Genomic DNA, 22,984 nt, shown 5'->3' with positions numbered 1-22,984 from the left:
ACCAGTGTTCTAAAGCTTATATTGGGAACTAAATCTTTCTCACTTTTGGCTTGGCTTTTCTCCTCAGTCTCAGTTTTGGCTTGGCTTCTGTCTATATTGTCTCTCTGAATACTATACTTTAAAACAGAAGTGATCTATTTTTATGGGTAATAGAATTACTGTTTTACTGCTAGCTATGATAAAAAACATAGATTGGTATCTTCATAAGGACCTATATGACTTAGGAGCACTAATCACGGGGATTTGCACTCCAAAGTCATTTAGAAACTTTCAAAACTCCCATGCATATATTTTATTTTATGACAGCTACATGAGTTCATACTCATGAGTTCTTTCTGTCTTTGCAGACATTGGGAAAAATTCAAACAAACTGACAAGGCCACACAAACTCTGGAATCCTGCCAAAAGTTCTAAATCTGCAACCAGCAGCAGTTCAAGCATATCCCTTCCTTTCCTGTAAATACTTGGATTTTTAGTTGTTGGGTCTCTCTTTTTTTATGTTTGTTTATGTTCTTTGCTTCCACAGATAAAGCAAGTTAGTAGTTCAGCGTCTCCCAATCAATTTGTTTTAGAATTTTATTTTTTGTTCATTTTTGTACAATAATGATCTCATTTCAGATTCTAATTCCTCTCTCCCTCTCTTCAGCTGAGAAATCATTAGAGCACTGAAACTCTAACCTTATCTTGTGGGTTTCCTTTACCCACCTATCTAGGTAAAGTCTCTCCCTCACCACTGCAAAAAAAAGTATAAGATTAACTCCCCTTTCTGAGACAGAGGTAGTGGCTCATAAGACACTTAAAACAGATGATGTGACTCCTTCCCCTCTTTCCTGTTCCAACAGCTCTGTTCTTCAGAAGAGGAAACTATCTGTTTGTGCCATGACCACAAGCTCTGGACAGCTATAACACTAATGCCCACAAGGCAGTGCCTTTAACCACATAAAAGTAGAGGAAGGAGGTCTCAAAATAAGGGAAACTATCGTCTTCAAACAAAATTAGAAACGGGTTTTCTCATAATCTCCTTTGAAGACTGCATAGGATCCAAATGGGGATTGCTGATTAAAACTAAAATGTTGAATGAAAACATTGGGTAATTTCATAAATAATGGGAAGCTAGTGATTTCCCAGCTATACTCATCCATGGCTCAGCTGCTAGGATTGCTGTGCCATGGTAGAATTCCACACAATATATCTCCAGAAACCCATGATCTTTAATTTTCCATTTCTATTTGTCCATCAAGGCCTGCTTTTTCATAGATACTACCCCCCCCCCCCCATCCCCAACACAGATTTTGGAATTAGTATCTCCATCTATTTAAAAAAAAACAAACCTGGAACCCTGCATCTTGTGAAGATAAAGTACCTTTCCAGAGACATCCTTGGTAGGAAGGTGATACATGGACTGCCCCTACCCTTGCTTTTTAAGACATTATCTTTGAGATTAGGAAAACCAAGACACAGGGAAAAGAGCCAACTGTCAGAAAATGCAGTGTCATATAATTAAAATTCTGAAAATCTAATGAAGCAGTGGCGTCCTTTGTGAAAGACATGGTGGCTTCTCAGAAACCCAGTAGGCAAAATGCACTAGAGATACTCTGAGGCTTCTCAGCTGCTTTTCCCAATACAGCAACAATATGGTGTGATCTTGGACGATAGGTCCATGAACAGCTATTAGCCAGTGTGGATAGGGAACCTACCTGCTCTGAGTGTCCCTAGCCTCGGTTTCCCAGAAGCTGGGAATGGATGACGGGATGGATCACTCAATGATTGTCTGTTCTGTTCATTCCCTATGAAGCACCAGGCATTGGCCACTGTCAGAAGACGGAATACTGGACTAGATGGATCTCTGACCTGACCCAGTATGGCCATTCTTATATTCTTATGATAACCATAAAGCTGTATTGTTCCCTTTAAATATGAGGAAATCCTCACAGTGCTTCATAATAGTTCACTCACCACTTCTTGAATAGTAGATTCCTAAGGTGTTTTGCTATGAGAACTTTTCCGCCAACTCAGTTGCCAGGCACCAGTTTAGTTAAGACTGAACTTTTTTTTGTGTGCTCTTCATAGTTGATAGGATCTAAAGTCTTCAGGAAAAGTAGGAAGACATAGCTGCAGAAAATACAAAGAAGTATAAGCATTCTCTCCAAGCTTCTGAACAGCTCAGGAGCTGGCAGTCCTCTAGTAACTGTATCCAACATAAATATTCCATTGATATTCTGGCTCTCTGCAAGAAGTACATATTGGAACAGAAACTTCAGGAGAAGTCGCAGGTAAAATTCAGTTGAAATTTCTTCCATCAAAACATCAGCATGACTATGCCCTTACACATCTCAGGCCCATTATAAGTTTGAAAGAGCTACTTTTAAACTACTCCAAATGCACAATAAAGCTATGCATTCAACTGGACCTGAGGTTTTCATGCATTGAGGTCCCACCAAAGACTTAACTGCACATAAGAAAGTTACCAGTGTAAACACTAACTCAGTAGTTGATATACTCGCAAATAAACTTTACCAGCAGTACTATACTTCTCACTGTTGAACCAAAAGGAGTCTTGTCATAATGGAGTCTTCAGCTGCAACTGAACCAGAATTCTCATAACAGATGCAAGCCTTGTAGGATGGGGAGTACACCTAGAAAACCAGATAAGTTAAGGGTCCTGGTTACACACACAAAGAAAAAGTATAACTATCTGATAACAATGCTAGCTGTTACATTTTGCAAAAGCATTGCCAGCCCCAATCGTCTCATGCTTTTACATATTTTTATTTTACTCTTGGCTATGAAACGTTTTCTTCTGCTGTTCCTTACTGCTGGATATTCTTGTTGCTGAAAATGTCATGAGATAGAATGGTGACTTTCTTAGTTGGCAATATGCATTCATTGTCTGACATCTTTCCTACAGCTACTACTGGAGTTTAACTTTTTGGAGGTATAATTTTTTTGTGATTGTAGTGTAAAACATTTTAGAAGTCTGTTGTGCAATTTTTCTATAAATAGCTGTCTGTTTAATAATTTATAAGTTTCTACACTTTTTCGTAGGATCCAGAGTTGGTATGTCCTCTGAGACAAACTTTGATTTAATTTGAACTGCACCTAATCTCTGCACATATAAAAGGAATGCACTGGAATGATTGGTGTAGATGCCAATTTTAGAAAGGAAATGTATTAGGTAAATAATTTTACATTAGATAAAATACAAATCTTACGAAATTAAAACATTTGGTAAATCTACCTAGCAATTTTCTTTCTCCAGTATTATATCATAGAACTCGGTTACAATTAATGCTTTTATAGTGCAATATCATTTGAGCTCAGAACTGATGCCAGTTTTGGTACGGGATGGAAGGCAGTCCATACTAGTCTTACATACGCAACAGGAGGAGGAAGAAATCAAAAGGCCCCCACACAAAATTTTTCCTCCTGAAGGAAAACGTATTGCTTTCATTGCCAAAATGAGATTCCAGTCTGACCATGGGTCGCCATGGTTTTCCCTGACTCTGGAATCACAGAGGGGAGAGCTGACAGGAGGAGGAGGGTAAGAGAAAGCACTCTCACAAATAGTGAGCAAAATCCCTTCTAAAGTGTTCATCTGAGAAGAGGATCTCTTCCCCTACATCCTCCAAATCAGGTGAGACTCTGCATCTTAGTACAGATGTGTCAGGAGGTCACAAGGAGCCTGGGTCTGGCTAATTGGTACCAAGACTCAACTGTGCCCCAAACCATCAGCCATGGGTGGGACAGACTTAGGCTCGGTACTGGTGAGGAAAAGATGAGAATGGAAACCCTCTACACCAACAGTACAGACTCACAGCAGCAAGGAGGAGTCATCAATACCTGTGACTTACTACCTGGTCTCAACCAGCACTGTCGACTCCACCAAGAGAGAGAAGCCCTTCAGCCTCAGGGGTCAAGTATACTATTCTTGATGACCTAACTGTATATGCTGACCAAGAGTCATCAATACTCTTGGAACCAGTCATTGCAGAGAGGTTCCCACACCAGAGATCACCACACACCAGTACAGTCAACCAGATGGGGAATAAGAAGACAACGGGTACCAATGACTCCACCTGTTGATTCAGAGGATTTATATTCCTCAGGTGAGTTTGAGACCTGGATGACAACTCTACTGACTGTACTGAGACAGAAAGTTATTCCCAATATAGATTCCAGAGCTTCTTGGGCACTCTCCCACTCCCACAGAGCACACTACACTGCTGAGAATCAGTGGTCCTCCCCACAACGGGACCCCGCCCTTACCCATGTGATCCCTCACAGTGGTTCTAATGCAGCCCCTTGGATCCTATCCTAGTCCTGTCATCACTAATGAAGGGTCCCTTTGAGCCCTTACCCTCATGTTCCTTTGCTCACCTCTCTATGAAGGTTGTATTCCTGGTTGCAATTACCTCAGCCAGAAGAATAGGTGAGTTGGGGGCCCTTATGGCTGACCCACCTTAGACAGTCTTCCACAATGAAAAGGCTCTCTGAGCTTGCACCCCAAATTCATCCCAAAAATTACCTCTGAATTTCATCAAAACCAGGTCATCCACTTACCTGTGTTCTATCCAAAGCCACATGCCACCAGAGAGGACAGGTAACTGCACTCTCTGGATGTCTGTAGGGCCTTGGCTTTGTATCTGCAGAGGACAAAGTCCTTCAGAAATTTCCTAAATTGTTTGACTCTTTTGGCAAATGTATGAGACAAGAAGCCACCTACTCTTGCACACAGAGTGTGTGCAAATGGCTTTCAGCTGCATCCTGCTTTGGTTATGAGTTAGTGCCAACCTTCCCACCACAAGATGGGAGGGCTCACTTGACCAGAGCCCAGGCTCCATCAGTGGCTTCACTTAGCAATGTCCCTCATCTGTAGAGTGGCAATGGTGGGGCTCTCTACACACTTCTGCAAAGCATACATGCATCCTTTGGCAGAGCAGTCCTTTAATTTGTGGTACAGCATGGTTTCTTGCACCCCTGTCCTTGATGAGTACTGCTTATGAATCACCTTGAGTGGAATACACATAGGGGCCATCACTCAAAGAAAGAAAGGTTACTTACCTGTATAATAACTGGAAGTCTTCAAGGTGTGTGGTCACTATCTGTATTCCACTACCCACCCTCCTTCCCTTCTAATGCAGGGCCTTATTCTAGGACCATTCACAGTGGAAAGGTAACTGGACAGGCAGTTCGTCTGCACCACCCCATATACCCTTAGTTTGGTACACAAAGAAGTAAAGTCCACATATGTGGACTCACAAACACAGCCAACAAAAAAAATCAAGCATGGAGCACACACATACCTTGAGTGGAATACACATAGGGCCCGCACATCTTGAGGAACTCCAGTTACTGTAAGGTAAGTAACCACAATTTATACCTTTTGTCTACTAGACTGAAGAGCCGTGTATTATCAAATTTCTGTTCTCCATGTGTGTATTTATATAGGCTGATCAAATCACCACTTAATCTCCTTTGATAGACTCAAGAAGCTCAGTCAATTTAGTTCTTCACCAAAGGCATATTTTCCAATCCTTTAATCATTCTTGTGGCTCTTCCCTGAAGATCTATGCTGTAATGTAGATTATTTCCCAGAAAAGAGAGTAACAAAAACAAATGTCTGTATGCCACATTTTGTCACAACTATAGTAATTTCATAATAATATAGTAAAATACTTCATGAAGGATTTAGGCTGCAAACAGATCATTTTTAATCTGCCTTGTAATGACAAATAATGATATTCTATTTTATTACTTAACATGCAGCAATAAGATTTGGTTCCTACAGTAATACGCTTAAGTGTAAATTCCTTAACAATCTTACCCATTACACCAGTAGCTTTTTCTTTTCTGGAAGAAAGTGATTTCAGACTCAGTACCTTCTACATGGATGATGTTGCCTACTGAACTAACTGAAAAAAATACTTTCAATCCAACTAATGAAAACTAAGTGGAAAAATCTTTTGATTAAATGAATGTTCTCTTAGATTCTTCAGGTTTCCTAATTTCTAATACTTCTTATATTCATTTTTAAGGTCAAATTCTAAGAAAATTACAGCTCCTGTTGCATTTGGGAGAAAATTACAGGTGCTTGACACCTCCTGTGGCTTGTTTTCTGAGTTTGATGAAGAGTTGAGCCAACCTAGAGCCTTTCATCCAAATCCTCATCCCCTACAAACCTGGATGGCACAGATAAAAATGGAAGTCAGTTCCAAACCACCTGGTTGTGGTCTGACCAACATTAGGCAAAACCAAACATGGGCTCCTTGCCCCAGCTATTCAGAATAATTTGTGACAAAGTTTTAGCATAGTTTGATAAGAGACATTCCTGGCAGAAGACATATCATGCAAGAATTTTCTTGTTGTATTGGCAGTTAGGAGGGGGAAAGTACTTCCTAATATGAATAAATTAAGTAATACTCAGATCTGTGAATCATCATTCCAAGCAGCCTTACTCAGAACAGTCCTCTCTGTATAGGTAGGGGAGGTAACCCATAGCAGGAAGACTTCTACGGAGCTGAAGAAGCTTCACAGAGGAAGAGAAACACCTTTTCTTGCACAAACTGAGTAGCCTACAACTGATTACTTTTTAGTGTACCTTGATGCTTGTGAAAGATGCTACAGAATTCAATAAATAACTTTTTGTCACAAGCTTCTTCATGCAACACTGAATATAAAGCCTTTAATAAAACGCAAGATTCATCACACAAACTTATTACTGAGATACATATTGACACCTCAACTCTTGATTAATAGTATCCTGAATTCTCAACTGACTTTCACAGTTTTTTTCTTCATTGTGGTGTTTGGGCCCTGGAGAATATGACTACTATAAGTTTCTAAGGACTTTAAGCATAATCCTTTTCCCACTGAAGCTGATGTCAAAATGCCCATTGATTCCAGATCTGGCCCCTTATTGAGAGTAGTAAGGCTCCTGTAAGATTTTAAGGCAAATTGGTTAAAATACATACACGTTAACAAACAGTGTAAATGTATCTTTGTTTTTCAATAGGTTCTTTCTACTTGGTGTAGCTTCTCCTCAGCAAAATTTATAGCAAAATAAATTAAAAGGGTTTCTTGTACCAACAGGATTTCATCAGCATGACAAACTTTATGTATGAGAAATTTTGTGCCACCACGATTTCACTATGATGCCCTTTATGAAACATTTTGAGTAAGGTAGTAACACTGTCACAGTCAAAATATTGTGTTAGTAAGAATTGTGGAGAAAGTCATCCAACTTTTAATTGTTTTTCCTGAGAATGTTATGATTCATCCAGACCATGATTTCTCAAGGGCAGTAATGTCAGAAAAAGATTATTTGTGTTTTTTAGTCTAACCCACAACCTATATTTTGCAAAGGTACTTCCTATATCTAATCTGTTCATGTATATATGTAATGATAGTATCATAGATCAAGAGACTAAGAACTTCAGAGATTCACTAACAACTTAATGTCTCTTCTTTTCCAGTTTTTTCCACTACCCAGTTGCTCTTGCTGTTAGAAGCATAGGGCATCTAAGAAACTTTTCCTAATATCCAGGCTGAACTTTTCCACCTTTAACCATTGCATCTTGCAACCTTCAATGGGCTATACAAGATACGTACAAATAATTTTTCTTTGTTTTTTTGTGTAGGTTTCTTTGATTAGCTTAACAGCTAATGCCTTGGGCTACTCTGAACTTGGTCCAATTAAATCACTTAGAACACTACGAGCTTTGAGACCTTTGAGAGCCTTGTCACGATTTGAAGGAATGAGGGTAAGATAAAATAAAAGAACCTGAACTCTTTATTTCAGAAAAAGTGACTATTCATACCAACACACAAGAAATTTTTAAAAAATAGAAATTCTGTACTCACTCTTTATTGCACCTCTGTTACTGAGTTCTACAGAACTATGTTTCATTATGTTGTTTCTAACCATATGCAATTGTATGCATTCGCTGTGCTCATTTGGGTTACTTAATCTCTAGTTAATCTTCAGAAGTATTTTTAGCTGTCAGTTCTTAGCAGACTTAGCTGTAACAAGTTTAAAAGTAAATTGATTCTATTTATATTTTTCTCATAATTAGCTTATTTTTAAAGTAATCTTTATATAGTGTAATCTTTATACAGCTTTATAATCTTTATATATTTTGCATACTTTATATACAGTATGCGGAATGGCTTCGTGTGGGTATAGAAAAAGAGCCTCTTAAACTCATTAAACAGAATGAGAAGTGTTTAAATCTATTTTTATTATTGTGTTGGCTGTCAGATGAAGTTTATAGGGAATAAAGGACAGAATGATCCTTTTCTTTATTAGGAAGTTAATCACAATAACTAAAATATCCTGACTGCAGTAAGAGCCATTTATCAAATATGCATACGTACATATAATATATTTGGTTCTCTTTTCTACAGAAATTGAATTATTGCACAATATCTGTATCACACAGGAAAAATATAGATTTGATTAGTATTTTTCTTTTGTTGATTTTTTCTCTCATGTAAGGTTCCATGAAGACACCCCTAGCTAACGTTATGTGAAACAGTTATTCAGTGTGCTTTTATGAATTCTCCAATAACTACTGTCAACCTGTCTGTGACACAGTGGTGTGGGAGCTATAAACCTTGTTTCATTCTTTGCTGCTTGAGTGTGTTTATGTAGTGACACAGATGAATGTATGTAGCACTGTGCCTCAGTGACAAGTGTTCAGAGAGGAAGCGTTTTTTTTCATGTGCATCAGAAAAAGAGTATGAAATAACTTACTAATAGGTGGTAAATATTAGCTGCTTTAGACTGGTTGCTTTAAAAAAAAAAAAAAAAGCAGCTCAGGTTTCCTGCAGCAGCACCTGGATCTGCTTTCACGTTCAGAAGCAGAGAAAAAACAAGGTCCTCCATTTCCACCAGCCCTTCTCTTCCCTTCAGAACTTGGAGAGCACCTCCTAGCCCACCACCTCATCACCAAAGCCTAGACTCTTAGCAGAAACACCAGGTTCTGGGTGAGCGTAAAACAATAAAAATACCCCCAGTTCTCCTTCCAGGATTCTCTGAGGAATCTCTCTTGTATTGTAGGATAGGGAGAGAATGTTTCTCTTGCTGAGATGAGATGTCGGGAATGGAGGGAGGGGGGACAGGGAACCACGGTGAACCAGGTGAGAATGTGCAGGAGCTTGTATATGTTGTGAGGAATTTGATAGCGTGGGGGAGGAGAGAGGGAAAGTTGGAATACTGCTGTTAGGATATTGGAAGAAGGATTTCTGTAGTGTTCATCATATGCACATGACTGTGTGTTTCTCTGGGAAACCTTCCCTCTTTTTCATCTTTAAGCTCTTTCCAGATGCCTTGTCCTTAGTAGCTGAGGAATAGATGTGTACACTTTCTACATTGATGAGGTCCACAGAGGTAGCGTTAGAATCTGTATGATAAAAAAGTGACCTACTTTAGTTGAGGCTGTGATCAGGGTGAGGAACCTTTATTGGATTTAAGATACGTGACCTTGTTTTGGTCCCTTGTGCCAATGAAAACACCTAACCTATATTATAATAGACTGAGATATTCTTCATAGGATTCTTCTTGATTGTCCTTGTTGTGACCCACTAGCTTATACTTAGACTGAAGAAAGTATTTTCATATAGTTGTTCTTACAGAGATCCATTGAGTTTGCTTAGACCATGATATACTGTAATTAGTATTTTCCAAGGGGTTGTGATCTGGGCTCTCTCTTTACAGGAGCAAATTCCTTTTGGGGATTTCAGATGCAGCCTGCCTCCAAAGTCTGTAATGAGGTGTAGCTGTTACAGTCCTCTGATAGCTACTATAAAGTGACTGAGAGCTGTTTTCTGGGGATGTGGTAGCCCAGGAAGGACTACTATCCATGTTATGATAATCGTGGGAACACAAGGTCTTATTTTCAGATGCAGACCAGATGTCAGAATTCTCATTCTTAGCAGTTTCAGAATCATAGGGCATTTGTTGGCAGGAGACCTCTTCTCTTGTTAATGCTTTCCATTGCAAGGTCAGTGCACACCTTAGAACATCAATACATTAATAAATGTTCTTTGTTTTCTGGGATGAGGAAAGAAAATTATGTGGAAGATTGGTGGCAGGGGAGAGGTTGTTAAAAAGAAAAAGAGAGAGCGAGAGTAAAAAGTCCCCACGCAGGATGATTCTGATGCCAGATGACCATGTAATAGAAAGTGGGAAATGAAAAAACCTATTGAACATGTCTGCAAGCTATGTTTCCCTTTATTTATTATTAATAAAGCAAAAGGCAGCTTATGGTAAGACCTGATGTTTAGCCCATTGGTAGGGCAGAAACAAGTAGTGTTGCCTAGAGTTAGGATTGCCCAATCTTTTCTCTTATAAGCCCATTTTCAGTTGCTTATAACTTTGCCAAAATGTAACAGTGTAAACTGAAATATTCAATTCTAGGTGTCTGCCTCAGGGTGCATTTTTAGTAAAGTTTATAGAAAAAATAGTGTGTGATTATGTTAACAAAAAAAAATAACCCTGTATCGTAATGAACATACACAATGGGGTAGAATTAAGGTTGCATAGGCAGCCTTACTTCTGGCATTTCCTAATTTTTGAGTACTTGACTTTGAAACCCTAGCATTTGATCAACCACTGTACATACTAAATAGTAAGTAAAAAGGCCCCTTTTAAAAGTAAGATTGTGAGGCAAACTCAGGCTTGGATTGAAAATCTGCTTGCAACCTTAACTATGGACTAACATCTCTCCATAATCCTTTTAGTTGTGAACCATTCTTATAGGTTGCTGTAAGTCTCCTCCCTCGAGTCCTTCATCAAAACCTTCTGTGAAGCCTTCCAGCTTCAATGATGGCACATCATTCCGTGTTTTCCTATATGGTACCTGTATGTATTTTTAAATATTGTGTTGTAACCACATGCGTCTTTTTAGATTGTAAGATCTTTGGGACAGAGCATCCTCTTTGTTTAGTACAACCTATATATTGTCAAGCACAAATTGCACTTTGTGGTATATATCCTTAATAAATAACATATTTATTAGTTACTTTATTAAATTTTCCTTGATAACTTAGGAAATTTATTAATAAATTTCCTATTTACTTTTAAGGGGTCACATTGTTGGCCTGGTGTTCACCTGACCTCCCTATTTTCACTCTCAGCTTAGGTCACTTGGACACTACGGCAACTGGTTTTGTTCACAAATCAGTGTCTAAAATAGAATAAATAGTCATCAAAATTAGAATAATATTGGACACACAATTGTCCCACACTTATTTGCACCTAAAATTTGTGGGCAGAAAATATTGGTGCTTGCTTTTGAAAATATGGCCCCACAATCTTAATTTCTAGATGTACCAGTCACATTAGAGCTTCTCATCAGTACAAGCAGTTTGTCTTCCCAGAAATATGAATGCCACTTCCAGTTCACCTCAGAGTCTTCTTAGGTGAGAAAAAAATCCAACTCACTAGTTTTTCATCTCCGCTCAGATAGTTAGCACAGATAATTACAGCCTGCGGTAATTTTATTTCTCTATTTTGCACATGCATTAATGAAATAATATTTGTATTATATTAATATGACTAGAACTTCACCTAAGATTGTAAAGTAGGTGGCTTTGGTCTTTAACATTAATGGTAGCACATCTTTTGATTTGTATTCTATCTAGACCTGCATCAATGAGTTCTGCTAGCAGCAAGCTGAGATAAACAAGGTTTTCCAAGGTCATGAGCTTTGTAACATTTGCGGTAGGCCTGCACTCACGAATGAGCTCCCAGACATTTTCATCTTTGCCCTAAGACTCTTCCTCCCGTTTCCAGCTTTCTCAGAATTCTCTGTAATCTTTCCCCAAGTCCTTCTCGGTTTCCTTTTGAGCAGCTTTCAGCCTTCTCCACCCAATCGAGCCTTTAAGTCTTGACTCCTTAGCTCTTTCCTGAGTCATGGTCTCTTTGATCTCTTCATTCCTTCCTTGTGTTCCCACTCACCTGACCCACTGGCCATTCAGGGCCTATTCAGTTTTTCCCCCTGTCTTTAATATAGCTCGGCTACATATGTGAGGCTGGTAATTTTGTTTTAAAAGGTATACTATAAGCCACTATCCTGTAAGGCATACCAAGATTGATAGTTGTAGAAAAACTATTTATTTCCTGTTCTATACAGTCATTGTTTCTCCCCATCCACTCACTTTGATTTCCTGCTACAAGAGTCCTAATAATGTAAACACCCAAATCTTTCTGACAGTAATCATTTAGTCCACTGCTCATGCTCAAAGTTTCCGCCAACATGCTTGTGATTTCCATCAATTGTGGGTAATACTGTAGAAAACACAATTTTACATCACTTTTCTCCTAGTGTTTGGGAAACATGCCTTAAACTTTTTAGTAGACACAAGTAACTAAGATCTAACATTTTGTTCTGAGGACAGCAGATTTTATCAAATCCGATTGCTACTAGAAATGTTTTCATGTTTTGGGTTATTTTTGTTTTTGTTTTTAATTTAATCCCTGATCTGTAGAAACAGAATATGAAATTGACTAAACAAATGTGAAATTAGCCAGTCTATTATCATTGTAAACTGAGTGAAATGTACACAGAATATAAATGTTGAAAAGTAAATTTGATTTTTAAAATACATTTAGTTTTAATCATCTAAGGAAACTGGTTTATTTAAAATGGTACTCATAAACTGACAATATCCATTTGAATATTTCTGATTGTCTTTCATATAATGTACTCCAGAATGCACAACCACAATAGCTTAATACTTAATTCCTTTAATTAAAGTACCAACACCCTTAATTTTATCATTGATCTTTGTTTTTGGCACATTAATTGATAGCCATGTACCCTTTTTCCTTTCAAAAGAAATTATTTACAAAATGTACCGTATCACTGAATCACCACCAGTGGTGAAAACTGGCAATATTCTCTAGAATCCCACAGATTCTTTAGGATCTCACAGTTGCTAGTTCCTGCCACCTACTGTATACAGAGCAGAATGGCATGGTATATAAATGTATGCAGTGTTGTAGCCATTTTGGTCCAAGGATATTAGAGAGATCATATCTTTTACTGGACCAACTTCTGTTGGTGAGAGAGACCAGTTTTTGCGCTTACACATCCCCTTAGGCTTGCGATCCTGATCTCCAGCCTGAGCTGCAATGTCCGCACTGCCATTTTTAGTGCAAAAAGAAAAGGAGTACTTGTGGCACCTTAGAGACTAACCAATTCATTTGAGCATGAGCTTTCGTGAGCTACAGCTCACTCAAGACCTGCTTGCACAAGTCTGTCTTCCCTGGGCTGGGAGGCTCATTCCCAGCTCCAGCAAACATATGCTATGAGTCTCAAAGGATACACTGTACTTGAAGTTGCCCCCTTTTTTTCCCCTCTGAAGTTCCTGTGTTACTTTGGTGCCCTGTTTCTAGTGGTCACCAGGCTTTCCCTGGGTTTCTTGCCAACTTGCAGTTTGTGTCTTGGCAGACCTCTTGGGCAGACATATTTTACAGCCTTGTATCACTGGCGCCTCAGATCAGGCACCTTTAGGTACTTTTGCCTCTTAGCAGACATCAAAATTATGATTTCTAAGCAATAAAAATCGCCAGCAGTCCTATATCTGCTGCATTGTCACGCCGAGAACTCGAACAGTTCAACAAATGAATGAAGTGAAATTCATTATGAAAAACCTGACTTCAACAATGACTGCAACATTTCCAGGAAATTATTTGATATTGATAAAACTTGTGGAGACTTATTTTCTGTCTCTATCCATTCTTGTCACCAGAGATTTCTTAAGGATCTACCATTTTCATTACAGAACCTTTTTCTTCAGTCTCTCAGTACTTAGGGCATGTACAAAGATACGGGCACTGGTGGTCTCTGGTCCATATTCTGATAGAAGCAATCTCATTTCAAGAGTTTATGGACACATCCTCTCTACAGGAAGATGACTATGCGGTTAGCTTGTATAGCAAATCCAACACCTGGGGATGGATAATGACATGCTGTAGGGGAGGCTTTTTCCAACATAGGAGAGGTTCCTGAAATCCATATATATATAACCCAAATCAAAGAGAAGTGGAAGCCATCAATACAGTTCTGTCTTTAGTTGCTGAGAATCTATGGTCTCAGGAATACAGACTACCCTCTGGAGAGTTAAGACATAAACCCCGTAAATCACAGATATTGGCCAGATTGGATTACCTTCAGGAAGACATGGAGGTAGGTCTGAAACCAGCTTCACTTTATGAACATTAGTACTGTTTATGTTGGTTCAGAATCAGCAATTGCTCAAATCTAGGATCAGACTCATTTTCGTCAATAAGAGACCTTAGCTTAATCTTTTTCAAGCACTTTTTCTTCTTCTATATGCTATCTATTTATGTAAAATTATTTCTTTGTAGCTGTCACTTTTGTAGAAGAGCAGCAGCATCTCAAAGTTCTATCTATTTAGAATACTTATAATTGATGATGACACAATGGTTGTGCAGATTGCTTTGTATTTCATCACGAAAGAAAATTCCCCTTTTCAGATGTCTGAGATCATTTGACATTTTGCCCCAAACTATTTCAAAAGGATTAGCTAAGGTACAAGTTGGAAGCATAAAACAGAGATCTGACATACCTGAAATGAAGCTGGGTCCGGCACAATCACCATGCATCTTTCTAAGTTTTCTCCAGAAATGCAGATAACTTTAAGTATCCGTATTCTCGCTTGCAAGATGGATTAAGGTGTTGTATGAGAGGAATTTAAGTGCTCTCCAACCAACTACTGCCAGTAGGAATCACAGTGCACCACCAGATCCACACCCATGTTCTGGGCAGAAAGATCCCTGGAGGCTGAGACTTGGTGAAAAAATTCCAGTTTCATTAAACATTCTAAATTGGCTTTTCAGTTCTCTGTGGACTCTTCTGCAAAGAAGTGATAACCCCCAAGGTTAGAACTAATGGAGAAATTTTTGTAGAAATTAAATGATCAGGTATGAAGAGCCAAAGCTGTTCTCTCATGGGGATGCCACACTTAAGTTCCTTATTCAACCAGCAGGACACACTCTCCTTTCTGCCACCCTAATTACCTATATTATGATGGCAAAAAGATTGATCATAATATAAGCTGAAACTATACATGCTTTTAGATACACTCAAATGAAAATATGATTTTATTTCAAATACCTAACAAGATTATTATAAGTGGTGCTTCAAAGGTACTCTAATGATCCAAATGAACATATAATACAAAGTGGTCTATATCTGTGACAGGATTGTCTTCAGTAAGTAAAATTGTAATGTATTATTAAGTATTCTGTAAAGGTATTATGTGTTTTACAATTCTTGAAGTCCTAATTTTGTCAAATAACCTCTGTACTGTTTGCAAAGATCTATAGATCAATCAGTCCTTATCATAAGTCATTGTTTATATTCATCAGTCATGATTTATCACATTTATTAATTTGAATGTTATATTTCTTTAACATGTATTTTTTTTCCCCTAGAGTACACACATTTTATGATTCTGTCTTGCTACTTTTTAAAAAAAATAATTAACTTATTTTTCATCTTGACATTTTAGTCTTCACCTTTTTCATGTCGATTCATTGTGTGGTTTGTTATAAGTATTTGAAAAATAAGATAATTTGTAACTACATTTTGTAATAAATATTTTTGCTGTTAGCCTTTTTAGAAGAATGCCTAATTACTTTGCTGCTATAAGTTTTTTTACAAGCTTTTCTCCCCTGTATTTCTTTATTAGGTGGTTGTGAATGCCCTTTTAGGAGCAATACCATCTATTATGAACGTACTTCTGGTTTGTCTTATATTCTGGCTAATTTTCAGCATAATGGGAGTAAATTTGTTTGCTGGCAAGTTCTTCTCCTGTGTTAACACCACAACTGGTAACTCTTTTTCAAGAGAATTGATTGAGAATAAAAGTGATTGTGAGGCTCTTATGAAAAGCAATGGAGATGTCCTGTGGAAAAATGTGAAAGTAAACTTTGATAATGTTGGAGCTGGCTATCTTTCTCTGCTTCAAGTAGTAAGTGACAATTCTGTATATATTTTTATAGTGTAATTCCCTGTCTATAGTTTATAGAAGCAAAGTTGGATTCCTTAATTTTCATTATCTTGCCATAAAGTCATAGATAATCTATTACCGAAAATTGTTAGTGCATTAAAAATATGAAAATTTGGGAGTCTTGGAGAAGGAAACTCTTTTTATGATGTCCAAAAGCAAGTTTCCATGGAGATTACAAAAATGTAGTTCCAAAGCGGACATTCTGGACCTTTATCAGGGATTAATAGGGGACTTGATTAATTACCTTTTGATGCTGTTCTATGCAAGCAGATTAATATTGGTATTTGGTATCAATTTGGCATGCTCATGTGTAAACTTTGGAAGAGGAGCGGTGTTTACTATCAGCCAGAATATATAGATTGAAAAAGAGAGGACTGTTGAGAACAAAAAAAAAAAAAGAGGTTAAAGCTCATCCCAGATCTCTGCAGATTTCACTAAAATATTCCAATGACACAGAGTCAAGATAAATTAAAAATTTACCTGAGGTATTTGTTTTGTTTTTTTGTTTTGTTTTGTCTACACCTTGCACATTAGATAGGGTAAATTTTTTTTTAAAAAAAGTGATTTTTACCATGGTAGCACAGTAGGCAAACTGCAAGACCTTGCCCAATTTTCAGAGCAAAAATTATGTAGGGGATAAATTTAGTGATTTAAAAATAGAGACCAAGTAAGAGGGTTTTAAACTACCTTCCTCTTTCTCCATGTTGTATGCCTTTCTAATCAGGTTCACTTGGCAAGCTGCTTCTGGGAAAACATTTGTGCGCATAAACACATGCTAATTATTCTCAAACTCTAGAGCTGGTAGTCCTCTGGTGACAGGCTACCATTGCGATTGCTCTTGGGAGAACCAGCACTTAATGTTAAGGAGGGTTAGGCAATTGCATGAATTATCTATTCTGGATTACTCGGGTGTGTCTGCCTTTGTTATATGCACTGTGGTTCAACTGTGTATTTGAATATGAATTCCACATGTATTCAACATGTCAACAGATATGTTGTTTCTAGTAAAGTTGAAAAAATTGCATATTTTTGTATCATTTGTTTTTACCCAATATTGTTTTATTTTACAGTAGAGATTACAGTATTGGGGGACACAGTTTCACTGATTTCATGTTTCTGTTTATTTTTTTCTTAAAGTACCAGTTTTTAACATATCTAATAAGTAATTATTAACAGAAGAGATGGGCAAATGGCAGACAATAATTTCTCATGAATACTCATTTGAATTAACTCAACTTGCATCAACCCTGGTCACACCTTGATTGTCTTTGACCATTTGAGTAATGTTTTCTCACATTTATGTTAACTGAAAATGACTTCACTTCACAGAATCACTTCAACTAAATAAAGGCTAAATGCAATAAGAAGGTGCCAGTGAAGAACCCAGGAGGGAGGGAGGAGCTCATCAACAGCTCTCCTCTGACAGTCTAGTTTCTCCACTATATTGGTGGCAATGTGGCATTTCTCAAATCCACCCAGGCTTGGTGCCGTATATTGACACATGCCACAGTTGCTTCTAAGACAGAGGCAGTTTGTGCTAATAGATATATGATTAGTGGTTTATTAACTGAGCCAAAAGCCTAGCTTGGGTGGACCTCTCTTGCCACTGTAGCACCAAAGGGCATGCTATACTGAAGCATTCACTGCTTCATAGAACTCTGCCACATCCTTTTTCATTTGAAAATTGAATCCCATTTGCTTTTGGAAGACTTCTTTTTTTAAGGAAAGTAAAGGGAAATCCCAACATCTTTGCACAGTATTGGATTGCAATATATGGTGCCCCTGTAAATTATCTCAATACTTGTTTTTTGTGTCCAGTGTGCAAGATAATACACATTGGAAAGAATTATTTGAATTGCTTACACACATTGCTAGATATAAAATAACTATGACAACCCAGGAAGAAAACCTGGGCATCATTGTGGAAAGCTGAATGGTTGGTCTTAAAAATGAAATGTTAAGATGCATAAAGGGAGAGAAAATCATGTCTCGCTCAGCAGTACAGCCTTAGTTGGAATGCTCAGTTCCACTGTTCAATCCTGGTGACCCCATCTGACCAAAGATAGTGCAAAGAAGCAGCATGGGAGGGGGAGGAAATGACTAGAAGCATGGAAATACTTTCATGTGAGAAGGGAGAAAATTGGGATTGTTTAGTTTAGAGAGGAGGGGACAGAATAATTAATGATATAGAGAAGTTATTTGAGGCTTCTATTTATCTTAGAGTACAAAACCAAGGTGACATTCTGTGCAATATAGCTCATTTAGTCATTTTCATAAATAATCAGTGGAACTCATTACTGCAAGATAATATTGAGGCCAAGAGCTTGGTAGGATTAAAAGGATTTAATATATACGAATAAATGGATTACAGAATATAACCAATATAAACCTGGTTGTTCAGAGCACAAGACAACCACTAGCTGATGGGATTAGAAAGAAATTTGACCTAGGTTATTCCATAATTGTTCATCAGTTTCTCATACCTTCCCTTGAAGCATGTAGCGCAAGCTGATGTCAGAGATAGAACAATGGTCCATCTAGTCCAGTGTTCTGAGGTAATTCCTCATGTGAAGACACTGTCCCTGCTGAGGTTGAGCTGTTCTTTCTGGCACTCTGGCTACTCTGCTGCTTCTTAAGTGGAAGCACTTGTCCTTACCTACTACATGGTTATTAGGAAGGCTTCCCTCCATCTGAACTATGTTGCTGTGCACTGTGGCTTTTCTGATTAGCATATATATATTGCAGCAATTGTGCTTTGTGTTATTTGCATGACACAAAAATGTTGCATTAGTTGGACAGCTGATGTCAGTAGAAAAATAGTTCCACAACCATGGTTTCTTCCTTTGTTGTTTATCAGATGCTGCACTTATATTTCTGGTTGCCTATATGGAGTAGCAGAGACAGCATACCCTGGGAGTCTCCATAATCTCTTCTGGTCCCTGTGGCCTACCTATTCCATCCTAGTGCATTTCTCACTGAGCCCCATATTCCATCTCTTGAATATTTTCTTTTTGGACACTATGGAAGTAAAATGTTAACATCATACTATGGCAATCTCTCTTTCCTGCCCATTAGTACATTTTATCCTATGACACACCACAGGATGACCCTTATGTTCCCTTTCCTCCAATCCTGGAGGATCATTTTTATTTCAGAAGAACCACCATGAAATGTATTACCTCTATATAAATCCAACTCTCCTTTTTCAGATATACTGTCAACCTGTGCACCATTCTGTGACTGGACCACAACTTACATCAGATCATCTGTAAAACTCCCTGACTGACTGTTTTTGCTAGTTTTTTTGCTCTCCCAAAAAACATTTCTCTATGGTGACATCATACTGTGTGCCCATGTTAGGATGATTCCCTTGCATTAACATGGTGTCTAAACCATGGGTTTAGGGATTTTTCCCCTTTACTGTTTGTATAAATATTTGCCTTATTTACCGTGAATGCTGATGACCAGAAAAGGGAAGTTAGTTATTGGATGCTGCTGCAACATTAACACACCAAAAGGACCAACCTGTCATTCCCAACACTGCTGTCCTGAACCCTGGCAGAGTGGCTATTAAAGGAATCTCACAATGCCCATCATGAGGCACATACACATTCAAAACTTTTGTGTGCCAGACAGAAAATTACAGACATCAGTAAATGCAGTTCAGTTATTTTATCCAGGATAAGAGGACAATGTCTGCACAACTACAGAGTGATAAATTTGTTTCCAGAGCCAAGGCAGGAGAAGCCATTACAGGAATCTGACTACAGCCTTTCCAATTAAGAATTTCTTTGTATGAATGTGATAAGAGAAAATTAAATTAAAATTTCTCTGTCCTCTGCCAATAAATGTTAGATTTTTTTCGCCTAGGAACAATGGATAGAGCAAAGCCTAAATGCCCCCAAAATGAAAAGCTTTAAATACATAACATTTCCCAAGCCTGCTTATTTTCTGCTTTTTTCTTTGTAAGCTGTTCCAATCCTCTCCCTGAGAAATTCAAAGCCACAGTGGTCTGTGAAAGCCTTTCTCATGCTTGTAACAGTCAGAAAATGGAAACAGAAACATTACCATGTGAGTTAGCTGTATGACTGATTAGCTCAGATGTTGACCAGAATTCAGCCCATCTATGGACTTTTGAAGAGTTACCATAATGATTTAAATAATGAAGACATCCAGGAAAATCAAAATTTATTCAGGGGTATTCTGTGATTAAATAAAAAAAAGCAACTGAATTAATTGGTAAATTATTTGTTGTGAATTATTTTACTCATCTCTTTCCAAAATACTAACTTTAAAGTAGAGCTGTGCAAGTAAGTGATTTGTTGGTTCACTGGCAAGTCTGAATTTCTTTTAAAAAAAGTAAAGTGGGGTCAAACCAAAAATTTGAAGAAAAATTCACTTTGTGTTGAACAAAACATTTCATTTTGATTTTGAGATTTTAAAAACATTTTTGTGTGAAATAAAATTAAAGGAGATTTAAAAATGAAAAGTTGTTTCAGATGGAAAAATTGAAACATTTCATTTAGAAAATGTCAATGTAACATTTTGATTTTTTTTAAAAAATTTTCTTTAACTGAAACAATTTGGCAAAACTGACATGAATTTGTGAAATGTTTCAGTATTGCCATATCTGCATTTTTGTTTTATTTTTTTGCCCCCAAAAAATTTGTAGCAAAAAAAATTCTCACTGCTATACTTTAAGTACTCTTTTATTCTATGAATATGAAAATACATGGTGTGGGAAATGGTCTTTCTTTCATAAGAATATGATTATAAAATGTTTTACATTTTCTTTGATCTGAAGCTTGACACAGAATTTTAACACATTGCCTTTTCATAGGCTACATTTAAAGGATGGACGGATATAATGTATGCAGCTGTTGATTCCATAAATGTAAGTATAGTACATATTCTAAGTTTATTTGTTTAGAGTGGGTAGACTCTAAGGTGCACATAACACTTCTTTAATATCTAATTTGAATGGCAGTGAAAATGAAAGCTTAAAATATGTTAAATGTTCTATACAAATTAAATTTATAAAGTAATTAAGTGTGCATTTCAGATGGAGCAACTTGCTTTCTTACAGTAGTTATTTACATTACGTTTTACTAACTAAATAAAAATAGATTAACAAAGGCTAACAAAGAATAGCCAAATTTCATGGCTTTCTTGCTTTTTTCTTAATGAAATAAAACACTGTGCATCCAGTTTTCAAAAATGACTTGTAAGTGTGCACAGACAACCTCCATTTTAATGTACCAACTCTCACGTATGCATTTACCTGCTTTGTGTACCTGGTGTCCACTGAAACACACAAATAATTGCAGAATTTTAGGAGGCATTAGAAACATCCTCTTCAGACAATTGGTCTCTTATTATTTAGTGCTGACGTTTTGCTATTTCTCCTTATTTTGTAGACAGAGCAGCAGCCCAAGTATGAAGAAAGCCTGTATATGTATCTTTACTTTGTCATCTTTATCATCTTTGGGTCATTCTTCACTTTGAACCTTTTCATTGGTGTCATCATAGATAACTTCAACCAACAAAAAAAGAAGATAAGTAGTCTAGCATTTCATCACTTCATCAGAAAGAGCTGAATATAAAATAAATGATTTAAACATCGAGTGGTCAGCTTCTATAACGGACGAAAATCATCATCTGAACTCTCTCATAACAGTTATAGGGAACATGGGCCATATTTGAATCTGAGAGTGGATAACTTTATTTGATCAATTATTAAATGGAGTTTAATACTGATAAGAAATGTTAAAGCAGATTTTGACACAAGGTGACAGGGCACTAGAGCAGACCATGTACTTACCTTGGTGACCCCACCACCACCACCCAAAATTGTTCTTACTAATTGTCATAAGGAGTGAGTGGAAATGTATGAAAGGATAATTGCTGATGAACAGTTAATCATATTTAGCAAAGTGAGAATGGGCCTTATATTATTAGACAATCGTCTGTTACCAGCTCCTTCTCACATGGGTCTCTCATGGTAAGTTCTATACTGCAGTTAGAAACCCACAGCTAGCCCATGCCAGCTACTTGGGCTCAGGAGCTCGGGCTGTGGGGCTGTTTAATTGCAGTGTAAACTTCCGGACTCAGGCTGCAGCCCAAGCTCTGGGACCCTCCCACCTTACAGGGTCTTAGAGCATGTGGGCCAGCCCAAGCCTGAAGTCTACCCTGCAATTAAACAGCCCTTCAGCCTGAGTTCTGTGAGCCCAAGTCAGCTGGCACAGGCCAGCCACAAGTTTTTAATTGCCGTGTAGACGTACCCTCAATGTCCTCTAAATAAAGGGACATCTGCTTGTTGTCACTAATGGATTTTGCAAGAAAACATTCTCTTCAGACTGGAATCTTCTGCTGCAACCTCAGAATGAAAAACCAAATGATTGGTCCACGTTGAACCATGGTCAATATGTTGGAACGCCTAATTAGCCTTTGAAGAGTTCTCCAAAGATTGGTCTTGGGACCAATTTATTCAATATTTTTATTCCTGATCTTGGCACCAAAAGCAGGAGTGTGCTAATGAAATTTGCTGTTGGTACAAAGCTGGTCGGCATCGTCAATACAGAGGAGAATCGGAACATTAGACAGGAAGATCTGGGTGACTTTGAATACTGGAGTGACAAAATGTGATTAAATTGAATAATACAAAGTGAAAGGTCATGTGGTTGGGGTCTAATAATAAAAAAAATTCTGCTGCTAGCTAGGGGCTCTTCAGTTTGTAGTGACAGAGGAGGAGAGAGACCTTAGTGTGTGGATCAATCACAGGGTGTCTATGAGCCACCAATGTGATGCTGCTGTGAAAAAGGCAAATGTGATCTTAGGATGCATTAGGTAAATCATTGTCAATAGAAAGAAATATCAATGCCATTGTACAAGGTACTGGTAAGACCTCATTTGCAATACTGTGTACAATTCTGGTCACCCATTT

At 37.7% G+C, this 22,984-nt stretch overlaps 2 protein-coding genes across 7 annotated transcripts in view; one reads left to right on the top strand and one right to left on the bottom strand.

Moving 5' to 3' along the window:
- Positions 1 to 22,984, bottom strand: part of LOC140895607 (uncharacterized) — a 169,581-nt gene that overhangs the window by 75,939 nt on the left and 70,658 nt on the right. For 4 of the 6 annotated variants that reach the window (XR_012154286.1, XM_073305725.1, XM_073305730.1 and 1 more), the window contains exons 3-5: positions 5,304 to 5,572; positions 2,518 to 2,636; positions 1,957 to 2,112 (exon numbers count right to left, since the gene is read on the bottom strand). The gene's annotated coding sequence lies outside the window, so the exon portion shown is untranslated. The remainder of the gene's footprint in view (positions 1 to 1,956; positions 2,113 to 2,517; positions 2,637 to 5,303; positions 5,573 to 22,984) is intronic. The other 2 variants (XM_073305728.1, XM_073305729.1) reach the window with 2 other exon arrangements.
- LOC140895608 (sodium channel protein type 2 subunit alpha-like) overlaps positions 1 to 22,984 on the top strand; it is a 204,534-nt gene that overhangs the window by 167,298 nt on the left and 14,252 nt on the right. Inside the window, exons 21-24 of the mRNA XM_073305731.1 lie at positions 7,638 to 7,760; positions 15,721 to 16,002; positions 20,882 to 20,935; positions 21,459 to 21,596. Of these exons, the coding sequence (XP_073161832.1) occupies positions 7,638 to 7,760; positions 15,721 to 16,002; positions 20,882 to 20,935; positions 21,459 to 21,596 (597 nt within the window). The remainder of the gene's footprint in view (positions 1 to 7,637; positions 7,761 to 15,720; positions 16,003 to 20,881; positions 20,936 to 21,458; positions 21,597 to 22,984) is intronic.

The sequence above is a fragment of the Lepidochelys kempii genome, chromosome 11 (genome assembly GCF_965140265.1).
Source record: "Lepidochelys kempii isolate rLepKem1 chromosome 11, rLepKem1.hap2, whole genome shotgun sequence".
Lineage (NCBI taxonomy): Eukaryota > Metazoa > Chordata > Testudines > Cheloniidae > Lepidochelys > Lepidochelys kempii.
This window is presented reverse-complemented; position numbering and strand designations above follow the sequence as displayed.